This window comes from Protopterus annectens, chromosome 7.part0 (assembly GCF_019279795.1).
Source record: "Protopterus annectens isolate FY-2018-M chromosome 7.part0, PAN1.0, whole genome shotgun sequence".
In the NCBI taxonomy this organism is placed as follows: Eukaryota; Metazoa; Chordata; order Ceratodontiformes; family Protopteridae; genus Protopterus; species Protopterus annectens.
In genome coordinates this window covers 649,575,536-649,596,941 of record NC_056739.1, presented here as the reverse complement: position 1 = coordinate 649,596,941, position 21,406 = coordinate 649,575,536, and the positions used below count along the sequence as shown (strand labels likewise).

General features: G+C 44.6%; 1 protein-coding gene across 2 annotated transcripts in view; it reads left to right on the top strand.

Moving 5' to 3' along the window:
- PEAK1 (pseudopodium enriched atypical kinase 1) overlaps positions 1-21,406 on the top strand; it is a 1,072,364-nt gene that overhangs the window by 132,847 nt on the left and 918,111 nt on the right. Inside the window, exon 2 of one of the 2 annotated variants that reach the window (XM_044077216.1) lies at positions 1,651-4,942. In XM_044077216.1, coding sequence (XP_043933151.1) covers positions 1,773-4,942 — 3,170 coding nt within the window. In that variant the 5' untranslated portion in view covers positions 1,651-1,772. Of the gene's footprint in view, positions 1-1,645; positions 4,943-21,406 lie in introns of both variants that reach the window. The other variant, XM_044077215.1, reaches the window with a different exon arrangement.

Genomic DNA, 21,406 nt, shown 5'->3' with positions numbered 1-21,406 from the left:
TAATCTTCCACCAAGATAGAGTGTCCTTGAGGACTAATCCTACATTTATGCCTAAGGTGGTATCCAGAGTATCTTTAAACCAGGCAATCCACCTACCTTCCTTCTTTCCCAACCCACAAAACAGAGGGAAAGAATACTGCATTTGGACAGAACAAAAATAGCAGAAAGACAGACCAACTTTTTAGCCTATGGGAAGGAAAAGCTATTTCCAAACAGACAATCTCCAAATGGATAGGAAATTGCATACGACAATTCCACAGAACATAAGACCTCATTCAACAGCCACTACCACAGCCTTCTTACGGTGGCAACCAAAGACATTATTGAGGCGGCTACTTGGACCTCCGTGCATACATTTGCCAAGCATTATAATTTGCCTCTTTATTCCAGATCCCGAGCAGGGTTTGCCAACTGCAAGGGATCTTAAACACACCATAATCTACCTTTATCCTTGGCTATGGTATTATTATGACTGCAGATGCATCCATGAAGGACATAGTACAGTTTTGTACCTACCATAAATGTAGATGTCCGAACTGGATAGCATCTGCAGTCAGGATTACCTCCTCCTTCCCCTCTGTGGTAGTGTTTACCTCCTAATAGCTAGCTGTTGGGAGTCTTTATGGTGTATTTGTTTGTATATATGTACATATATGCTTATTGTTGAGTTTACCTCTATCTATTTGGAAACATTGGCATCTATCCAAATTTTAGGGCTACTGGCATCTGGGGCAAGAAACACTGAGGAAAATGGCAAGACCAGCAGAGATGAACCCAGACTTTGACTGCAGGGCTGACAGGACAACCCACTTGTTATGACTGCAGATGCTATCCAGTTCGGACATCTACATTTATGGTAGGTACAAAACTGTACTTTATTTTGCCTTAAAGGCTGTGATTGCGTGGCACACTGGTTTTGTGAAGTATGTGTTTCATGGTTTGTGTTGGGGGGGGGGGTGGAGGTTGCTTGGATGTCTGCTTTGGAGGTCTCTGTTGCTTTTGCAGATTTTTATTTAGAGCCTCCGAGTATGTTTTTTTACCTGTGCCTGTTTCATAGGTCTATGTGAGACTGGTGATGTGATGCAAGTAATTCCTTCTCCTATTGACTGCCTGTTCCAGTCTTGGATTGAGACAGCTTAGCCTCCAGCGTGGCTGTATAACTGGTGTTGTACTACCATAACAATACGTCTCAATGGTCCAAGTCCATTCTCATCAAAATACACTCCTTTCCCATGCCTCATGGTAGATGTAGTCCAGTGGGCCATTTTTTTTGTCTTTTTGTAAATATTTCTTTGTATGCTGCTCAGTTTCTGTGTAGTAGAGCTGAGATCTGGAGAGGAATTTAACTTGCAGAGCATTTTATGTAAAGGAGCAGGATTTACTATCCTGGCAAAGTTTTAGATATCAAGCTAACTGAAAGCCTTCAGTTTCAGTCCCGACTGGTTGACAGATATATTTTTTCATGCAGGTTTTAAGTACATGGCATGCATTTTTTGTAGGTGTGTAGTGGTTCTGTTTAGAAAGTAAAAATTTTAACACATTTGTAACAGTTCTGTGCAAGAAAATAGTATATCAACTAAGCTATGGGATTTAAATGCAAGCTTCAGAGTTTACCACTTTTAACTTCTTTTCCTTTTTCTTAAAGTTTAGATTAAAAACCTGGGACAATATGTAGCAGAAAAGTATATTCTGATGTGCGGGTCGAAACCTATCTTAGTAAAATGTTCACAGTGCATTGAGTACAAGTTTTTCTACCACAGTGCTCTTTAAAAATGTCTGCTTGCAACACATTTACTGAACATATCTGGAAACCTGGTGAATGCAAAAACTGTTTTAAACCTAAAAGCTTGCATCGCTTGAACCCAGATTCTGAAAAGTCTCTCCATCCCCAGACTAACATAAAAACAAATGCCAACCACAGCAACAATCATCGAACCAAGAGTACAGGTAGTTTCAAGCCTCCTGTGGCAAAGAAACCAACAATTGCTGTGAAGCCCACAATGATGGTTGTAGAAGGACAAAGCATAGGTGGAGACTTGAGCATGTCCGACCACTGTGAGAATAAACAAATGCTGGTAGGATGGAATCAAAACAAGGTTGTAGTTAATCGGAAACCATTAAATAACAACATTGAAGATGATGTGGGATACAGCCATATACAGAGGTCTTGTGGCATTTCTGATGGTGTCAACAGAATGTTTAGCAATAATAATAATGGTCTTGCAGATGTTTTAAAAGAAGTTGTTGGACTAGATAACACAAGTCAAGTGTCTAGAAGTGAAGGAAACTCAAGGGACTCTTTTTGTGAAAGAATACATAGTTGCTACAAGCGTTCCTTAGAAAGGAAAATTCCTCCTAGTTGTATGATTGGTGGGATAAAGGACTCCCAAAACAAGCATGTTGTACTGAGTGGAAGCACTGTAGTAATTAGTAATGAAGGTGGACGCTTTTGTTATCCTGAGTTTTCAAGTGGAGATGACAGTGGTGATGATGCTTTTTATGGAGGTATGCATGAAGACCATGAAAGCTGGGATGAAAGTGATGAAGAATTATTAGCAATGGAAATTCGTATGAGAGGGCAGCCACGATTTGCCAACTTCAGAGCAAATACTTTGTCTCCAGTAAGGTTTTGTACAGATAAGAAATGGAATACTGTACCTTTAAGAAACAAGTCACTCCAGAGAATATGTGCTGTTGACTATGATGATAGCTATGATGAAATTTTAAATGGTTATGGTGAAGATACCGTGATTCCTTATGGACAGGATAGTATGCAGAGTATGATTTCTTCTGATTCTACATCGCCAGAGTCCAGCTTAACAGATGATTCTCGCTCTGCAAGTATTTCATCTCAGAAACTTTCTAATGGAGTGCTATCACCAATCGTTGCAAAAGAAGTCAAGTTTGTTGACCGAGATAGTGACATGATCATTGATGCAGGGCAACTGATCAAGAATAACTGTAGCCCTTCAAAGGCTGCTTCATCTTCTTCGAAATCGTCAGAAACTCATACAGCTATACTTGCACTCAGGCTGGAGGAAAAAGATGGAAGAATTGCTGTACAAAATGAAAGAAATGTTGCAGAAAGTCCCACACAACTACCAGCACACACATTGACATTAAATTTTGTGCCTCTGGAAGACCAAGCAAAACCTTACAGAGTTGTAAATCTAGAGCAGTCTAGCATATGTAAACCATACACAGTTGTTGATGTTTCAGCTGCAATGACAGGTGAAAGTCTGGATACTCAAGGAGATAGTTGTAAAGCTGCTGATAAGTCAAGTTCACCAGATACACAGTTTTCTCCTTTTAGTACCAGCACTCCCACAACTCCAACTGGGCATTTTAATATAAGCTGGAAAAATTCAAATTCTGTCCAATATCAAGAGGTCTGGACCTCCTGTACTAGTCCAAGACAAAAAATGCCAAAGGTAGAACTGATTACAGAGATGTCTAATTCTGCTGTTCCAATTAGGAAAATCAGTTATAAATCTGCACCTGCTTCACCAACTACTACAAGTCCTTCCTCTAAAACTATCCCTGTCAAGTCACCTAATCTCTCTGAGATTAAATTCAATAGTTACAACAATGCTGGCATGCCACTTTTTCCAATCATCATCCATGATGAGCCAGAATATGCAAAAAGTTCAAAGAATGCTGTTAAAGTGCCAATTGTGATAAATCCAAATGCTTATGACAATCTAGCAATCTATAAAAGTTTTCTAGGAACGAGTGGGGAGGTTTCAAATAAAGAGAAAACTACAAGTATTATAAGCCATACATATGAGGAAATAGGTTCTGCAGAAACAAAAGTTACTGAAGGTACAGCAGGCAAACCAGTGGAGCAAGTTCAAGGAGTTTCCAGTGAACACAGACTTGGTTCGGCATCTCAGAAGGATTATGAATTCAGTAACACTTTGAATGAAAATCAGACATCACCTCAGAGAAGTCTTGAGTCTAACCATAGTTCTCCATCAAGAAGCCAACATTTAAATCAAGGTTCTCTGACAGGAAAGGAAGTACCATTGGATCACCTTTCTTCTGCTACAAACCGAGAGAATCCGACTGCACTACTTTCTCAAATTGTAGCTTCTATCCAGCCTCCGAAGTCACCACCAGAAAGCCCACAGTCCAGCATTAAGTGCGGCATAACAGAGGAGTTGTATTCATTGCCCCCCGATGCCAATGGAACTCCAGATTCTCCAGTGCATCAGAATTCACTTTTTACTGCACAGTCCAGTAGTGGAACTGATCCATTGAAACATGGTGGTGTTGGTTCAAGTAAAGTACTGAAAGATACTCCTACAAAACAAATTTCCATCCATTCATCAAAGCCATCAGTATCATGTACCACTTCTGGGAGTCCCAGAGCTGAACAGGCCCCTCCATTTCCACCACCACGTTCTACTTCATCTCCATACCATACCAGTAACCTTCTGCAAAAGCACTTTAGTAATCGGACAAAGTTTTCAACCCCTACCCGAACAACAGATGCAGAATCTGTACTCTGTTTAGAAAGTCGCCGTGCAACTGATGCAAAACCCAAGCGATGGATCTCTTTTAAAAGTTTTTTCCGTCGCAAAAAAAATGAAGATGAAGAAGAAAAGGACAAGGAGAAGGGAAAATTGGTAGGGTTGGATGGCACTGTCATACATATGTTACCTCCTCCACCTGTTCAGCGGCACCAGTGGTTCAGTGAGACAAAGTCAGACTCCAGTGAGAAACCTTCTATTGTCTTCACATACAAGCAAGGACTTGCTCAGTCAGAACTGAACTTTGACCAGAAGAAACCTGCTGTAACTGAACTAGAGAGCGAGACTTTAGAACTTGAGAAAGATAGTAAGATAACTGAAGACAAAGATCAGCAGAAATTTCCAAGAACCGGAGATCACATTAACAAAACTACAGCTTCATCTCCTCTTAAAACAGAGAAAAATGTCAGGTATGCTTTTCTCGTTTCATTTAATCTGTGCTATTTAAAAATGTGTTAATGAAATCTATAGCAGAGAGTACAATTTAGGTTAAAAGTACTTGTATATATTCCTTTCTTCCCACAGAACTTTTATAAATTCTTAGATGTCATGTAAAGATTTTCTTTAAATTAAGAATGTTACTGTAATACCCTTTTGGTTTGAATTTGAGGAGGTTGAAGCACTGCATCTTAAGACTTCTTGCATTACCATTTCATTTTTATTGAAGTCTGCTGACTGAAGTAATGAGCAGATTCCCAAGGGGACCCCACTTCAGCTACAGCCTGGAGAAGTACGGTAGAACGACAGTATTGTATAATTCAGTAATGTATCTTTAAGCACTGTTGTAGCAAACACTAATCATTTTCACAGAACATACTAGTTTGTATTAAGTAAAAAGATGAAAACATTCATAGATGAGGAAGAAGCAGGTAAGGCAGAAGCAGTAAGAGGAATAGAGTACAGGCTTTAAACTAGGATAAGCAGTCTGTGTGAATGGTAGCAGTTAACAGTTGATCTGATGATGTCCTTCTATTCCAATGTTGCTGTGTTCACTAGAGGGTTTACCCTTCTTCCCATCAGCTTGTTCGCCCAGGTTTCCAAAGCTTTTCCAGTCCTTGTTGGTGCGTTGGACATCTGACTTGTTGGCTGGGACGTGGGCCATAAATGTGACATCTGCACGCACCAGTCCTCAGAACTTTTCAGCCACCAGCCGTACTCCAAGTGTTCCTGCTACTTGCGGGCATCGGCTCAGTTTCGCTTTAAGATAAGTACCCCGTTGGGGATTTTATTCAGTCCTTTTGTAATTACTATAGTCTGTTAATGTCCGATAAGAGCAAGTGCAACTGTAGTCGCCAGATTCCCCACAGACACCCACAACCAGCATCTCTTTTGTTTAGGTAGGGATCCCGATTATAAAAACTGCGCCATTTGTAAGTCGTTCATCCCTAAGGCCCTTGACTTATACCTTGAAAATCAGCGACTTAGGCATATCGCTGTCAGAATGGAATCTGCTTCCAGCACCCCATCCGAACCACCTAGGAAGAGGGCCAAGTCCACGAGGCCATCCACTTCCACTGCTTCTCCCTCTGCCGATTCTTAGCAGCCACCGTTAGCTTGTCCAAGGAACTGGCATCCACTACATCAGATAAAGCGGGTACTACCAGGACGCCGTAAAATTCAGAGCGGACAACACGCCCGGGGAGGATATCCTGGCACCTGATTCAGACACCAGGGGGGAACCAGCTTCTGGGATGGGCTCATCAGAGCAGGCCTCTGCCGTTCCTCCTTCTACTTCAAGGCTGACTGCCAGCCAGACATCGGTCTACAAAGAAAAAACAGAAGACTAGACATATCGCTTCAACCCCAGAGGCCTTGCTAGACTGGCAGGCCTTCAGTCAGAGTCTCTATAACACCTTCCTGGTCCTTAGGCCTATGCCAGACCTCCCTCATGTTGCTCCACTTCTCTTTAGGCCCCAGGCCTACTCAGCCAGAGAGACTACACTTAGCCATCCTGCAGAAGAGGAAATGTGTGACTCCTCAGAGGACTTGTCCTACTCTTTTCAAATTTCTTCCCCTCTTGGGTATGGATCCCTAGAAGCTTCTGCTGAACCTGACTCCCCTGTGGAAGACCTTACCTTTAGGGACACTATAAATCTTATGAAGCGAACATTTTAAATGTGATCGGACAGACCTGTCTGATCAACAAAAAAGATTCTATGACTTGGTCCAGATGGAATCTCCTAAACCCAGCTCCTATACCTCCTGTCTAGCCTGCCTTCCTGGATGCCTTTGCAGTAGCATGTGTAAACCCAGATTCCCAGCCACCTTGCCCCTAGGAGGGCAGGCCGGTTGTATAGGGTACCTGAGGCAGACAAATTCCTTTTCAAATGCCCGCCAGCTGACCCAGCACCAATTTCTGTTGCCACTGATAGGGCTACTAAACTTCTCCCCGCTACCACTGTCCTGCCTGCAGATAAAGACAGCGATACCATGGAAAGGTGGGGGAGAAAATATACATTTCAGCTACTCTAGCCTTTAGGGCTACAAATTACCAGTCACACATGGCCAAATACTCCTTGGCCTTGCTGGTAAAAGCTTCTAAGGATCTTAATGAGATCCCTGACTGCTCTGCAAAGGCATCCCTGTCTTCCATTCTTGGGCTCATCTCCAAGTCAATAAACATTCTCTAAGGTGTGCATATGATGCAGAGGAGGCCTCTGCCAGTTCAGCTGCATTTGCCTCTGTATTGAGGAGATACTTTTGGCTGCGTCCTCAGCCCCTACCAGTTGACTTTAAGGCCAAACTCCTGGAAGCTCCTTTGGATCACACTGCCCTTTTTGGATCCAAGGTAGCTGATCTCTTTAAGTCACGTTGGCAAAAAGGGAAAGAGCTCCAAGATCTAAAGCATCTTCTTGTCTCTCAAATCCCAAAATTTCAGAGGAATTACCCGTCCAAGACACAATTTATTAGAAAGTCTTCTAGGCCCTCTGTCCCCTCCAGGTCAAGAAGACCTCACAGGAAACAAGACTACTCAGCCTAGGACACCTCAGGCCTCTGCCCAGAGACCTCCCTTTCCAGAAAGGGCAGGCAGCATCTGACTACCTGCCTCCTTTTCTACCCCCCCCCTCCTCCCACCATACCTGTATCCTCCCGTCTCTCACACTGCCTCCCTACATGGGCCCTAATGACATCTGACAAATAGGTTTTGTCTATCCTGAAGGAGGGTTACTTCATGTCTTGGATGTCCCCCCCCAAAAAAAACTTCCTATACCACTACGCCCCCCAGTGGTCCCTCCTCCCCAAGGTCCTACACAAATTGTTGCTCCAAGGCACCATAGAACTCATCCCCCTCTGCTCGAGGGAGAGGCTTTTACTCCAGAATTTTCCTGGTGCCCAGGAAGGCGGGACCATGGAGACCCATCCTAGACCTTTCCCGCCTCAACCCTTTACTGAAGGTCTCCTCCTTCAGGATGATAACTCTACTGTTATCTTTCCCCTCATCCTTCCCCAGTCCTTCATGGTGACCCTGGGCATCAAAGAAGCCTATCTACATAGTCCTATAAAACCGTCCTCCAGAAAATTCCTCAGATTCAAACCAGGCTCCTTGCATTTTCTGTTCTGTGCCTTGCCCTTTGTACTCTCCACTGCTCCAAGGGTATTTACAAAATGCCTAGCCCCAGTCATTGCTTACTGCAGAAGAAGAGGTATGCAAATTTTCCCATACCTAGACGGTCTGCTCATTCAAGCAGCAGACAGACACACCCTCCTTGCCCACACAAAGGACCTCTTGCTCCTGCTGCAGTTTGTAGGGTTCCTCATCAACTTCCCCAAATCCAAACTAAATCCTACACAAGACATTGTCTTCTTAGGATGCAGAATCAGAACAGACCTCAGGATGGCCTTCCTACCTCAGGAAAAAGTGCTTTCCCTGACCCAACCCCTTCAAACTGCCCTCCTTTCACTCGCACTGACTGTGAGGGCATTCCTCAAACTTCTTAGCCACGTGGCTGCCACTATTCCCATGCTGCCACTGACAAGATTACACATGAAAAAGATGCATTGGTGTCTTCACTCAGTATGGGCCCATCACTCACACCCCCCTAGAGTTCAGAATCCCAGTTCTCCCCTGCCTCCACCAAGAGCTGAAGTGGTGGATGGCTCAGGTGACCCTAAACCCGGGTATCCCACTACAGTTGCCCTCCCATTCTCGGATTGTAGACTAGACCTTCCAAGGACTTCTCTACTGGAAGTACCCTTGACTGGATTCTAGTATCCCATCCTCACTACATCTCTGACAGTGGTACTCTTCCCGACCCACTCGGCGACTACTTCCCTACCTTTGCCCACCATCTTTTTCCCCCTTACAACTATCCCATACCTATATCTCTATCTGGTCACTAGCAAACTTCAACCCCAAAATATTCTCAAACTTGCTCAAACAAACAAATTGGAATCCACTAAGAACTCTGCCTCTAGATAGTGCTGTTACCTATTTCAGCACAACCTTTCTACACTTGTTAAACTCCCTGGCCCCCCTGAGAACAAAACAAATTAAAAGTAAATCTGTACCATGATTAACTAAAGACACCTTAAGCATAATGACACTCCGAGGCAAAGCTTGGAAACGTTACCAGAAACACAAAACAACCACCACCCTTAACGAATGCAAACTACTGCATAATAAAGTAAAAAAAAAACTTTTCTTCTGACCGCAAATCTTATTTTTCCACGCTGCAAACTAATCACAGTACAATCCACAAAAAATTCTGGCAGGGAATCTCCTCTCTGCTTACTCCTAGTAAAAAAAAAAAAAAAAAAACCCCTGCCCTGACCCAAATGCCATTAACATTGACCTTGCTACCCAATTCACCTCTTTCTTCATTGATTCCATTGCCAAATTAACTACCCCCTTCACCAACCATCCTACTTCCACACCCCTACAGTCACGTACTCCTTCCTCTAGTACCTCTTCCTACTCTACCTCCTCTTCCATACCCCCTCCCTTCTCCATACAGCCCATCCCAGTCTTTACTGTTAAAAAACTCCTACAAAAGCTGAAACCATGTTCAAATGCCCCAGACCAAATTCCCTCCTCTTAAAAATATCCGCAGAGGCTATAGCCTTTCCCATCTGTATCCTAATAAACCGGTCAATTACAGAAGGTCAGGTACCTCAGCCCTAGAAAAAAGTCCATCATTATTCCACTTCACAAAGGTGGGAGCAATAACAATATCCCAACTTTTCATCCAATTGCCGTCCTATCCCCCGTTTCGAAACAGCTGGAAAAATGCATTCACCTACAACTGTTACTGTATCTCATAAACAACTAACTCCTAACCACCACACAACATGGTTTCAGGCCCAGCCACAGCACCACCACCGCTCTCCTTACCTTCCTTGAAACTATTAACAAAGCCCGCGACTCAGGCCTTATTGTGTCAACCCTCTTTTTAGACCAATCAAAGGCCTTCAACACCATCTCTCACAACCTTCTCCTCACCAAACTCCCTAACTTGAACCTATCTCCCACCACTATGAAATGATTTGCCAGTTACCTGTCTGATAGACAACAAGCGGTCAAATGGAAAAAAGCAACCCCCCCATTCCTCAATACTCCCACAGGAGTACCCCCAGGGTTCTATTCTTGGGCCCCTGCTATTTAACATTTTCATAAATGTTCTGTCGGACCATCCCTGATACTCACCTCATCCAATATGCCGATGACTCCACCATAATCTGTTCTACCACCTCCATCCCCATTCTAACAAAACTAACCCAAAATGCCTTCTCCTTAACTGAACAATGGATGCTAGACAACCACCTAGCGCTTAATACCACAAAAGCTAAACTAATGTTATTCACCCCTTCAAAGACCACCGCCCTAGACAAAAATACCTTCATCACCAGTCAGAATAATACACCCCTCGAAATAGTATCTAATACAAAACTGCTAGTTGTCCTAATCGATGACCAACTCAAGTTTGACATTCAAGTAAACATCAAGAAAACACTTAAGAAACTTGGCATGCTCTATCGCCACAATCGGTATATCTCCCCCCCCCACCAAACTAACACTCTCTACAACATACCTTATCCCATCCCTCCTATACGGAGCCCCACTCCTCACTAACCTACAATCCTCCCTAAAAGCTAAGCTATCCCGTTACTATAAAATTTCAAAGTTTGCAACTGGCCACAGATCCCTAACACATCACTGTACTGCCCTTCACAAACTCAATTGGCTAGAACTACCCAAGTACTTCACATATATTCAACTCACTCAAGCCCATAAACTCATCTTTAACCCCTCTCTCTGCCCCCTCCCTGTCCACCACCTTTAAGATGCACCAGCCCAACAGATCCCTAAGATCTAACTCCCAAAATCTCATTGAACTACACAAACCCTCCCATCCACTAGGGAAAAATCTTCTGTCCTTCTCCCTAGCTCGCCTGTGGAATTCTCTTCCTCCACTAATCCGCACAACTAGCAACCTATCCTCCTTCAAAACCTTACTGCACTCCCATCTAACTTCCCAATGGGAATGCTCCTTTTCCCATCCTGCATGAAGTTCCCAACTCAAGCAACTCCCCTAGATTCAGTAGACCTCCAAACATCCTACTATTATTACTTAACTCTGATAAGCATCTATTGTAATCAATACACTAGTATATAAATATGATTGCATAACTCTCTAATAAGCACCTATTGCAATCAACAGATTTTGTACCCAAGTACAATTGTTTAACACTTTATTTTTCTTCTTAATGAATGCCTGCTTTTGCATTTTTCCCATTTTATAACTGGTATTACTGTGCTATTGTTATAACTTGCTTTGTAATTAACTTCTATTTGTTTTGTTCATTTACTGGAGCTTTTCTCCCCAGGACTCCATTGAAAACAGGCTCCTAGTGGCCCAATGGTCCATCCTGGCAACAAACTGCAAATAAATAAGTAAAATAAATTATGCACACAGATGCCTCAGATCTAGTTTGGGGGGCAACGTTAGACACAAGAACAGTGCAAGGTTTGTGGATAGACAGACACAAACAATGGCATGTCAACATCAAGGAAATGTCAGCCATACTTCTGGCCCTGCAGGCCTTTTTGCCTTTCCTCATACAGGGCATTTTGAAAATCTTCACAGACAACACCACAGTGATCTGGTACTTGAACAAGCAACGAGGGACAAAGTCGTACCTTCTCTGCAGGTTAGACCTACAGGTATGGGATCTAGTTGTCTCCCAGGGGATCTCTTTCCAGGCAGCCTACATCCCGTCCCAACACAATTGCCAGGCAGACTCCTTAAGCAGAACCTCCTCAAGACAGTCATGAGTGGATGCAGTCAAGGGAGGTATTCCTAGATCTGATCCACAGGTGGGGTATTCCACAGATAGACCTGTTTGCCTCCTCCACAAATGGACTACTGCTCCAGAACTCACGACCCAAAGGCTCTTCAAACAAATGCCTTCTTAATGTCTTGGAAGGGGAAATTCCTGTATGCCTTTCCCCCCTTCCCTCTGATCCAGAGAGTCCTACTGAAATTTCAGTAGGACTTGCCAAAAATCTTGTTGGTGACCCCCTTTTCGCCAAGACAGCACTGGTTTCCCCCTACTTCTTCATCTATCCAAGGGCAATCATCATAAGTTTACCCGCCTCAGTGGATCTACTCACACAGCACCAGAGAACACAGATTCACCCACAGTGGAGATCCCTGCATCTCTCCCTGTGGCTGATAGGATTCTGATTCCCTTCAGACACCTGTACAAAGAGGACATGCTCTCAGTCCTGCAGGAGGCCAGGAAACCAAACACAAGAAAATCCTATCTCTGTAAATGGAAAAGGTTTTCTTTCTGGTGTCAGAAAAGACAGACAGAGCCGCTGGACAGTGACCTGCCTCTAATTCTCTCTCACCTGTGTGAACTGTTAAAGACAAGCTTGTCTCACTCCTCCTTAAAAGCACACCTGCCTGCCATTTCTGTCTGCCTATGGAGCCCCCACTAGCTTCCAGACTTCCAGCCAAGCTATTCCTAAAAGGTGTTTTACATTTAAGACCCCTTAAAAAAACTACTCCTCCTCCCTGGGATCTTAATTCTGTGCTGGAAAAACTCACTCTGCCACCCTTTGAACCAGCTGGCAAGGCTGACTTGAAAATTTGCACTTGGAAAACAGTACTGCTAGTAACTTTGACATCAGCCAGGGAGATCTCGGGGCTCCAAGCCCTCATGGCTACCCCACCATTCCTATTTTTCCATATGGGCAGGGTCACCCTCAGGATTAATCCCCCTTCACCCCAAGGTGCTTAATGACCTCTCCCTAAATCAGGCTGTTCACTTGCCCACCTTCTTTCCAAATCCTCAGCGAGACAGAGAGAGAGTCCTTTACTCCTTGGATGTACACAGGCAACTTCATTTCTTCTTGCATAAGACCAAGCCTATGCGCAGATCAGACCAGCTGTTTGTTTCCTTCCACCTCAGGGCTCTGGGGAAAACTGTGGGAAAACAAACCATTTCTTCTTGGATTGCTAGGGCAATCTACTTTTTTTACTCACACCATGGAAAGACACTTATTGGGCAAAGTCAGAGCCCATTCCACAAGGGCCATGGCTTCCTCTGGAGTCTTCTTTAAAGGTCTAGATACTAACTCCATTCTGGATGCTGCTACCTGGTCATCTGTGCATACATTCACCAGACACTGCAAGCTGGACCATATCTCCAGGACCAGAGCGGGATTTGCCAGGGCTGTCCTGCATGGGTTCCTGGAATTCTCATCCAGACCTCCCCCCAGCCAGCAGTGAGCTTTTGAACTCGCCCACTAGTGAATACTACAACATTGGAATAGAAAGACATAGGAAAGTTGTGTCTTACCATAACCATCGATGTCCTTCTCTTCCATGTTGCAGTATTCCTTCCCTCCCTTCATCCCCCTGTTCTCCTTGCACTTGCTCTCCTTGTTTCCCATACAGGCTATGCTGTCAGGACTGGCTCCGTCTGGGGCTTCTTGGATGTTCTTCATGTTTCACTGTTGCAGTCATTACATTTGGGTTATCTGCTTGCAGCAGCCCTCATTCAGCCTGATTAACAAAGTCTTGGGTCCTGCATCTGTTGCTCAGGTCGTCAGGGCTGTAAAACATGCAGCCGACGCCATTACATCAGTCTTACTTGCCGTGCGGTGCCCGAAGGAGAAGCAGTTCACAAGTGCCGGTCGGCCGACTCCTGAAATTTTCGTTTTCGAGTTTCAGAACCAAAGTCTTCAACTAAAGCTAAGTACCCCGTTGGGGAAACTTTTTCTTGCTTCTTACCTATGTCAGTAAAAGTTAGTAATTGCATTACTTGTGGAAAGCAAATACCTCATAAAGATTTTCATTCGTACTGTATTCCTTGCTTAGGCCCTGACCACGACGTACCTTGCTGTCGATTTTCTGCTTTATTTAATCAGCGCACTATCCGTCGTCAGTATATTTTTGCCTCTAAATATTTCGGTTCTCGGTTTAATTATCCAGAAATGTAGTCTGTTAGCCATCCGACTACCGGGATTTCCAAAAAACGCAAAGATAAAGACAGAGACAGGCCGCTGAGCTTCAAAACTGCCAACAGCACTTCTCCTAAGCCAGTCGCCAGCTCACCAGTACTCAGTGAGGCGCTTTCACAGCCCCGGATACCCGCTACTTCTGATTCGCAGGCCTCTACTGAGACCCATTCGGAGTCCGGTATGCCACGAGATGCTTCAACTGTGGAACCCCCGGTTGTCTCTACCTTGGATGGGTCCAGAGCCGCTGTGCAGGCACCGACTTCTGAGGGTATATTCAGGCCTACGGACTTTCATATTAAACTGACGCCTTCTTCTTCATTTAGGCCTAAATCTTAAACCATGCCTAAAAAAACGATGCCCAGGCCGCATGCTCAAGCCTCTTTGCCTAAAAAACAAATAAGAATGGCTGAAAATCTTACAACTCTAATCAGGGGAAGCCAACCTTCCCTGTCTGAGACCTAGGACTGAAGTTGTTTATGAATCTTCTGACCAGGATTCTGATTTTTCTGATTCTTCTGGATTTGCCCTTATCTACTTATGAGGATTCTAATGCAGAGGACTCTATTCCCTCTGCTTCCCCTCCAGAGGATTTTTCTTTTGGTGAAACCTCACATACTCTAAGGGAGCATTTCCACTGGGAAAGCCAGGATTTTTCTGATTCAAAAAAGACGCTTAGGGATTTCTTACTGCTGCCTCAGCATAGGCCTTTAGCTATTCCTCCTATACTAGACATTGTTGATGATGCTTTTTTGGAATCTAGTTTGGCACCTGATTCTTTGCCTCCTGCTCCCAGAAAACCTGACAGATATTACAGGGTTCCTGATTCTCACAAGTTCCTTTTTAAAAATCCTATTGCAGATCCAGAGTATATTTCACAGGGACCCAAGGGCATTAAGGCTTCTACTGCTAAAAATCCTACCCCTTCTGATAGAGACTCCAGGGCACTTGCTAGATAGGGTAAGAAGGTTTACACTTCTGCAACCTTGGCCATTAGGGCTTTAAGCTAATCAAGTTGTTAATCGCTATGTAATCCAATGTAACTACTGTCTGTTTATTTTAACTGTGGAGCTTTTCTCCCCGGGCCTCCGCTGAAAATGGACCTACGTCCAGTCGGACACTCCCGGTCAAAAAATGTAAATAAATAAATTAATTAGTAAATAAAAATAAATAAACTTGCCAGTTTCATATGTTGACGTATCAGCAACATGTTATTGGATTGCTTAAACAGAAAATTATGTTGATTCCTGACTGTGTGGAAAATAAAGAATTACAGAATTTAATGCATTCTGCTGAACAGGTTGGAAAACATACTTTGCACTGTGGATTTGATTCATTAGAGGCCTGTTGCAGGGCTGCTGTTACTGGGTCTCTGCTCAGAAGGCATGCTTGGCTAAAGGAGCAATCTTTGCCTGATCATGTTAAAGCTAAATTGTTGGATGCTCCCTTAAATCAGGACCGCCTGTTTGGTAACAAGGCTGAGGAAGTTCTTAAAAAGATAGAAGATGAAGCTAAATTTATGCAAACTGTTAAAGATTTTTTTACAAGTTCAGCCTCCTAGATTTAGTAGGCACTGGCCCTCTTAAGAATTGGTCCTTTCCAGCCCCTTCCAGGTCTTCTCAAGCCAAACCCAGACACAGCAAAAACCCCAGGTTTCAGTCCCAGGGGACACACAAGACTAAGCAGTGGGGGGCTTCTGCACCCAAATCAGGGAGTAGTAAGACTCCCCCCTATGAAAACTGTCTCAATGACTTGCTTTTAAAACTTCCAAGCACTTCCCAAATGAATACTCCTTTAGGCAGAAAGATTGATCTGCAGGCCAAAAACTGGGAACTCATTACCCAGGACAAATGGGTTTTAAATATAGTGTCCCAAGGATACAGATTTCACTTCCACACCTTACCAACACCAAGCGGGTGACTATATCTACCCCCAAATCTGTGGGCAGAGGCCCAAAATCAAGTATTCTCTCTCTTAAGCATGGGGGCTATTCAGTTGGTACCAGAAGAGGAAAAGGGTCAAGGTTTCTATCAGAGACTTTTCCTGGTACCCAGAAAAGGCAATACATGGCATCCTATCCTGGACCTTTCTATTCTAAACACCTTTCTGGTGATTCCAAAATTCAAAATGCTGACTTTTCACCAGCTGCTTCCTATGCTAGGGAGGGATGTATGGTTGGCAACACTAGACTTAAAAGAAGCATACCTGCACATCCCTATCATGGAGTCTTGCAGAAGATACCTACGCTTCAAAGCAGACTACATGCACTATTAGTTCTCTGCACTGCCCTTTGGCTTATCTACTGCACCCAGGGTATTCAAACTGCCTAGCTCTAGTCATTGCATTTTGCAGGCAAAGAAATATTCAAATATACCCATACCTGGGCGATTGTCTAATTCAGGCAGAAAGCAAGGACATTCTTTTGAATCATCTGGCCTTTGTTCAAAGGGAACTGACTTGTCTGGGGTTCACCAGAAACGAAAAGAATATCCTACCTGGTACCCTGTCAACAAATTATATTCCTGGGAGCAAGCTTGAATATAACTTTCCAGATGGCCAAACAAGTGGCCACAAAAACCCAGCTGTCTGCAAGGCAAATACTGCAATCCTTGGGGTTCATGGCCTCCTGCATTCTTCTAATTCCATATGCAAGGCTGCATATGAGGAAACTACAATGGTATCTCAAAAGCCTATGGTGTCAACATTCACAGGATCTAGAAGCAAGGATTCCTGTCATAACTTGCCTACCCTAGAGTTCCTTTGGTGGGCAGAGGCATGCCACCAAAACAGGGGTACTACCATTCACATTACCCCCTGCCGCCCAAATCTTAACAACAGATGCAACAGACTATGCATGGGGGGCTCACCTGGCAGGGACGTGCATTCAGGGCAAATGGAACCCAAGTCAAATGCACCTGCACATAAATCAAAAGGAAATGGTAGCTGTACAGAATGCTCTGGCAGCCTTCAACGTTCGCATTCTTCTTGAACAACTTATGGTAAAGACTGACAACACCACTGTCATGTGGTACATAAACAAGCAGGGGGGTACACATTCTTACCCCCTCTGCAGACTAGCCATGGCATTGTGGAACACAGTCTTGAGCTTCCAAGTGAATCTACAAGCTCAATTCCTGCCAGGAAAACTAAATACACTGGCAGACTGCCTAAGCAGAAACCTCATGAACCCACACGAGCTGAAACTGGAACCAAGGATTTTAAAGCATGTTGACAACCAAATGGGGGAGCCCAGATATAGACTTGTTTGCCTCCCTCCAGAACCATCAACTGGACAAATTTTGCACAAGGATTCCCAACAAGCTAGCTTGGAAAGTGGATGCTGTATCCTTCAGCTGGAAAAACCTATCCATTTGTGCCTTTCCTCCTCTTCCTCTGCTCTCCAAGGTACCACTAAAGATCAAACAGGACAAGCCAAGGACGATTTTAATTGCACCAGACTGGCCTCGCCAACACTGGTACCCACTCATGCACAGTGTGTCACGCTTGGCTCCATGGCACCTGCCTCAGACTTCCTTCCCTGTTGTCTCAGCAGGAGAACCGGATTCTGCACCGTCGGCTGCAAACCCTGAACCTAGCAGCCTGGCTAATTATCTAATCTCTCCTTTACCATCGCTCAGTAAATCAGTAATGGATATCATTTTAGAGGCAAGGAGGCCTAGTACTAGAAAATCTTATGCTACAAAATGGAAAAGATTCTGTGCCTGGAACCAGTGTCAAGGAATGAACGCAGCAGTGCCCAATTTACCTCAGATTCTACAATACTTGACTGAGATGCTTCATAAGGGCTTGTCTTTTTCCTCCATCAAAATTCATGCCTCAGCCATTTAAGCTCATTATAGCACAGAGCCTCCCCTTTTCTCTCACCCACTGCTCATGCAGTTCCTCAGAGGGGCCAAAAATGTAAGGCCACCCTGGAGAGCTCCAACTCCAGCCTGGGATCTTAACTTTGTCTTGGAGAAACTTGCTCTTCCTCCTTTCGAGCCAGGTGCTACTGCAGATTTAAAATTTCTGTCCTGGAAAACAACTTTCCTTTTAGCAATCACTTCTGCAAGAAAGGTATCTGAATTACAGGCCCTTATGGCAGTGGAACCTTTCATCATCTTTCATGCAGACAGGGTGTCCCTCAGAACCAATCCCTCCTTCATGCCCAAGGGTGGTATCCACTGTGGCTCTTAATCAGTCCATTCATTTGCCTACCTTCTTTCCTAACCCACAGAACAAAGGGGAAAGGATACTGCACTCTTTAGATGTGCACAGACAGCTGAGATTCTACTTGGACAGGACTAAACCTCAAAGGAAATCTGAACAACTGCTGGTGACATTTGCTGCAGAGACAAAGGGGAAAGCTATTTCAAAACAAACCATTTCAAAATGGATAGGCCACTGCATTCATTTCTGCTATAAGCACCATGGAAAACCTATCCCACAGGGCATCAGACCCCATTCAACCAGGGCTGCATCTACAACCTTTCTCAGGGGTGTCCCTACTAGGGACATCCTAGAAGCTGCTACCTGGAGTTCTGTACATACTTTCACCAAGCATTATCATTTGCCAATTTTCTCTAAATCTTGAGCTGATTTTGCCACTGCAGTCTTGCAGGGCCTTATAGCTGGTCCTAATTCTATTTATATTCACCCCCCCCCCCCAACCTTAGCTTTGGGAATCTACCCAAATGTAATGACTGCAACAGTGAAACATGAAGAACATAGTACAGTTGTGTACACTTACCATAAATGTAGATGTTCGAGTGTATTCACTGTTGCAGTCCTAGTTACCCTCCCTCCAGCCCCCTTTCTTCTTTTGACTATACCTCTACTCTCACTTACTATGCTCTAAAAGTTTGTTGGTGTATTTGCTTTTTTGTTGGCGGTATATCCTTGTATTTATAGATTTAATTGCTTCCCATTAGGGGGGGCACCTGACATCTGGGGCAAGAAAAACTGATGTAATGGCGTCGGCTGCATGTTTTTATACCCCTGACGTCATGGAAGAAGGGACAGGAACCGATGCAGGACCCAAGACTTTGTTAATTAGGCCGACTGAGGGCTACTGCAAGCAGATAATCCAAATGTAATGACTGCAACAGTGAATGCACTCAAACATCTACATTTATGGTAAGTGTACACAACTGTACTTTCTGAGGACTGGTGCGCGCAGACGTCACATTTTTGGCCCACGTACCAGCCAACACATCAGATGTCTGACGCACCAACAGGGACTGGAAAAGTTTTGGAAACCTGGCCAAACAAGCTGATGGGAAGAAGGGTAAACCCTCTAGTGAATACTGCAACATGGAAGAGAAGGACATCTATGGTTATGATAAGATCATACACAACTTTCTTTTATCCATGTCTGCGTTCATCACCATAGGGTCTTGGATCCAACATCGGATCCGAGCCGGCAACATTCATCATATGGAACCGAAACCAAAAATTGCTAAAATGATTTTGACATATATGTGCTGGCATCGGAGTCAAAAACACCATCCACGGTGCCATCCTTGACAGCAGAACTGACAGTGACAATGACTACTTCCCCAATGATACCGATCCCTTCCTCGGTACCACAGACCCTCTCGGCACCAAAAATAGTATCCCTATTAAAACCGGTCACCCCCCCATCACAACCTTTCAGTCTTTCGACCACTGTACTGAAGGTCGACACACTGGCTAGGACCAGATATTCTCCGTCAGTTTAACCCCTTTGTTGGACATCAAGTAAGTCCATTCCTAGATCAGCCTGAATCCCCATCGGGGATGTCAACCTGTTCCACCAGGAGTTGTTTGGAGCCTGATGTAGTAAGACTTGTGGATCAGCTGCTAGCGGCCAGAGTCATCCCAACCCTTTCTAGGACCTCTCTTCCACCTGGAACCGAAGGTGTTTCTCCACAGACTACAACCTGCATTCCTCCTTCAACCTCCCCGCAGGTCTTGGAGACATTGATGTTGATGCTTTTCCCGGTGCCAATCTCTTCGGTTCCACTGGTAGATCTTACCTTTGTTCTGGAGGCTACCCTGTGGATCATGGCTCAGTTGGAGCTGATCTACCCTCGGTACCCTGACTGGTCTGTTGGCACCATGATCAGTAGTATGGGGCCAATTTTTTCTATGGTGCTGTGCATGGTTCTGGCTGCTTTGACAGCTCCAAGTCCTCTTGTGGCTCCTTCCCTGGAGTTGGGCTTGCCGGAGCGAGGTGTGTGTGGGCTCCCATCCTTCTTCAGGTGGGCCTGCCTTCCAGGTTGTGGAAAGGGCACTGACTTCAGCAGGCTCACAGTTGGCTCCCTTGACGCCAGAATGCCATTTACACATGTCCTCTGGTTCACACCAGCCACAGTCCACTACACTGGGACATCTGGCATGGGAGAACCAAGATACCCTACTACAGGGCCCCCTCTCATCCGAGTATTCTTTTGATCTTCCCCTTGAAGAGCCACCCTGTAAAAGATCGTGCAAGAGGAAGCACGTTGATTCTTCAGAAGAATCCCTCACCGAAGATGCAGATTACGATGAGGGGAAGGGTCCCCACAGTCATCTCCTGATGATGTCTCCTTTGGAGACATACTGGAGATCTTGAAACAAAGGGGTGATTGGAAGTCCACCAACCCTTCCTTGGAGGAATGTGTTTTCTTGCAGGCTTTCCGTGCCTGACCCTCTACTTCCTGGGTGACTCTACATGCAGATGACTTGGTAAAACTCATTGTGCAATGCACCTGGAAAGGCCCCTGACACCATTGAGCCAATCCCCCTGAGACCAGATAAAATACTGTCCCGTCCAGAGGATCAGCCCCATTGGTCCAAAGGCTTGGCAGTAGATGCTAGCATGGCACCGCTGGCTACCAAGAAAGAACTCTCAGACGAGAGTCCTGCTGTTCATCCTCCGAAAAACAAGTCTCAGACAATGGACAGACTGGGGAAGCTGGTTTATGCTTCAATGACCTTTGCCATACGGTCATTGAATTATTTGACACATTTTACCTGTCTACAAAGGGACCTGATTACAGAACTCTCGGGGACTTTAGCAGGAGCAGTGTCTGAGGTATGTGACAAAGTTGCTTCACAGCTTGCCACTCTGGAATCCATATCCAAGTCGTTCATGCGGTTGATTACACATACAACCAAAGGGACTGCCAGAGCAGCAGGTACAGGAGTTGTCATGAGATGTCGCACCTGGATGCACCTGTTTGACTTTGCAGACCATTTCAAGTCTTCCTTCATCACCACTCCCATTGATGCTTCCTCTCTGTTCGCAGCAAAAGTTAGACATGCTAGCCAGGTGTGAGAAGGACAGAAAGACCATATCTGCTGTGGCCGTATCTTTTTCCACTCCCCGAAGATCTTATACTAGGAATCAGAGAAGTGGAAAAATGTGGTTGTCCTTCAAGGATGC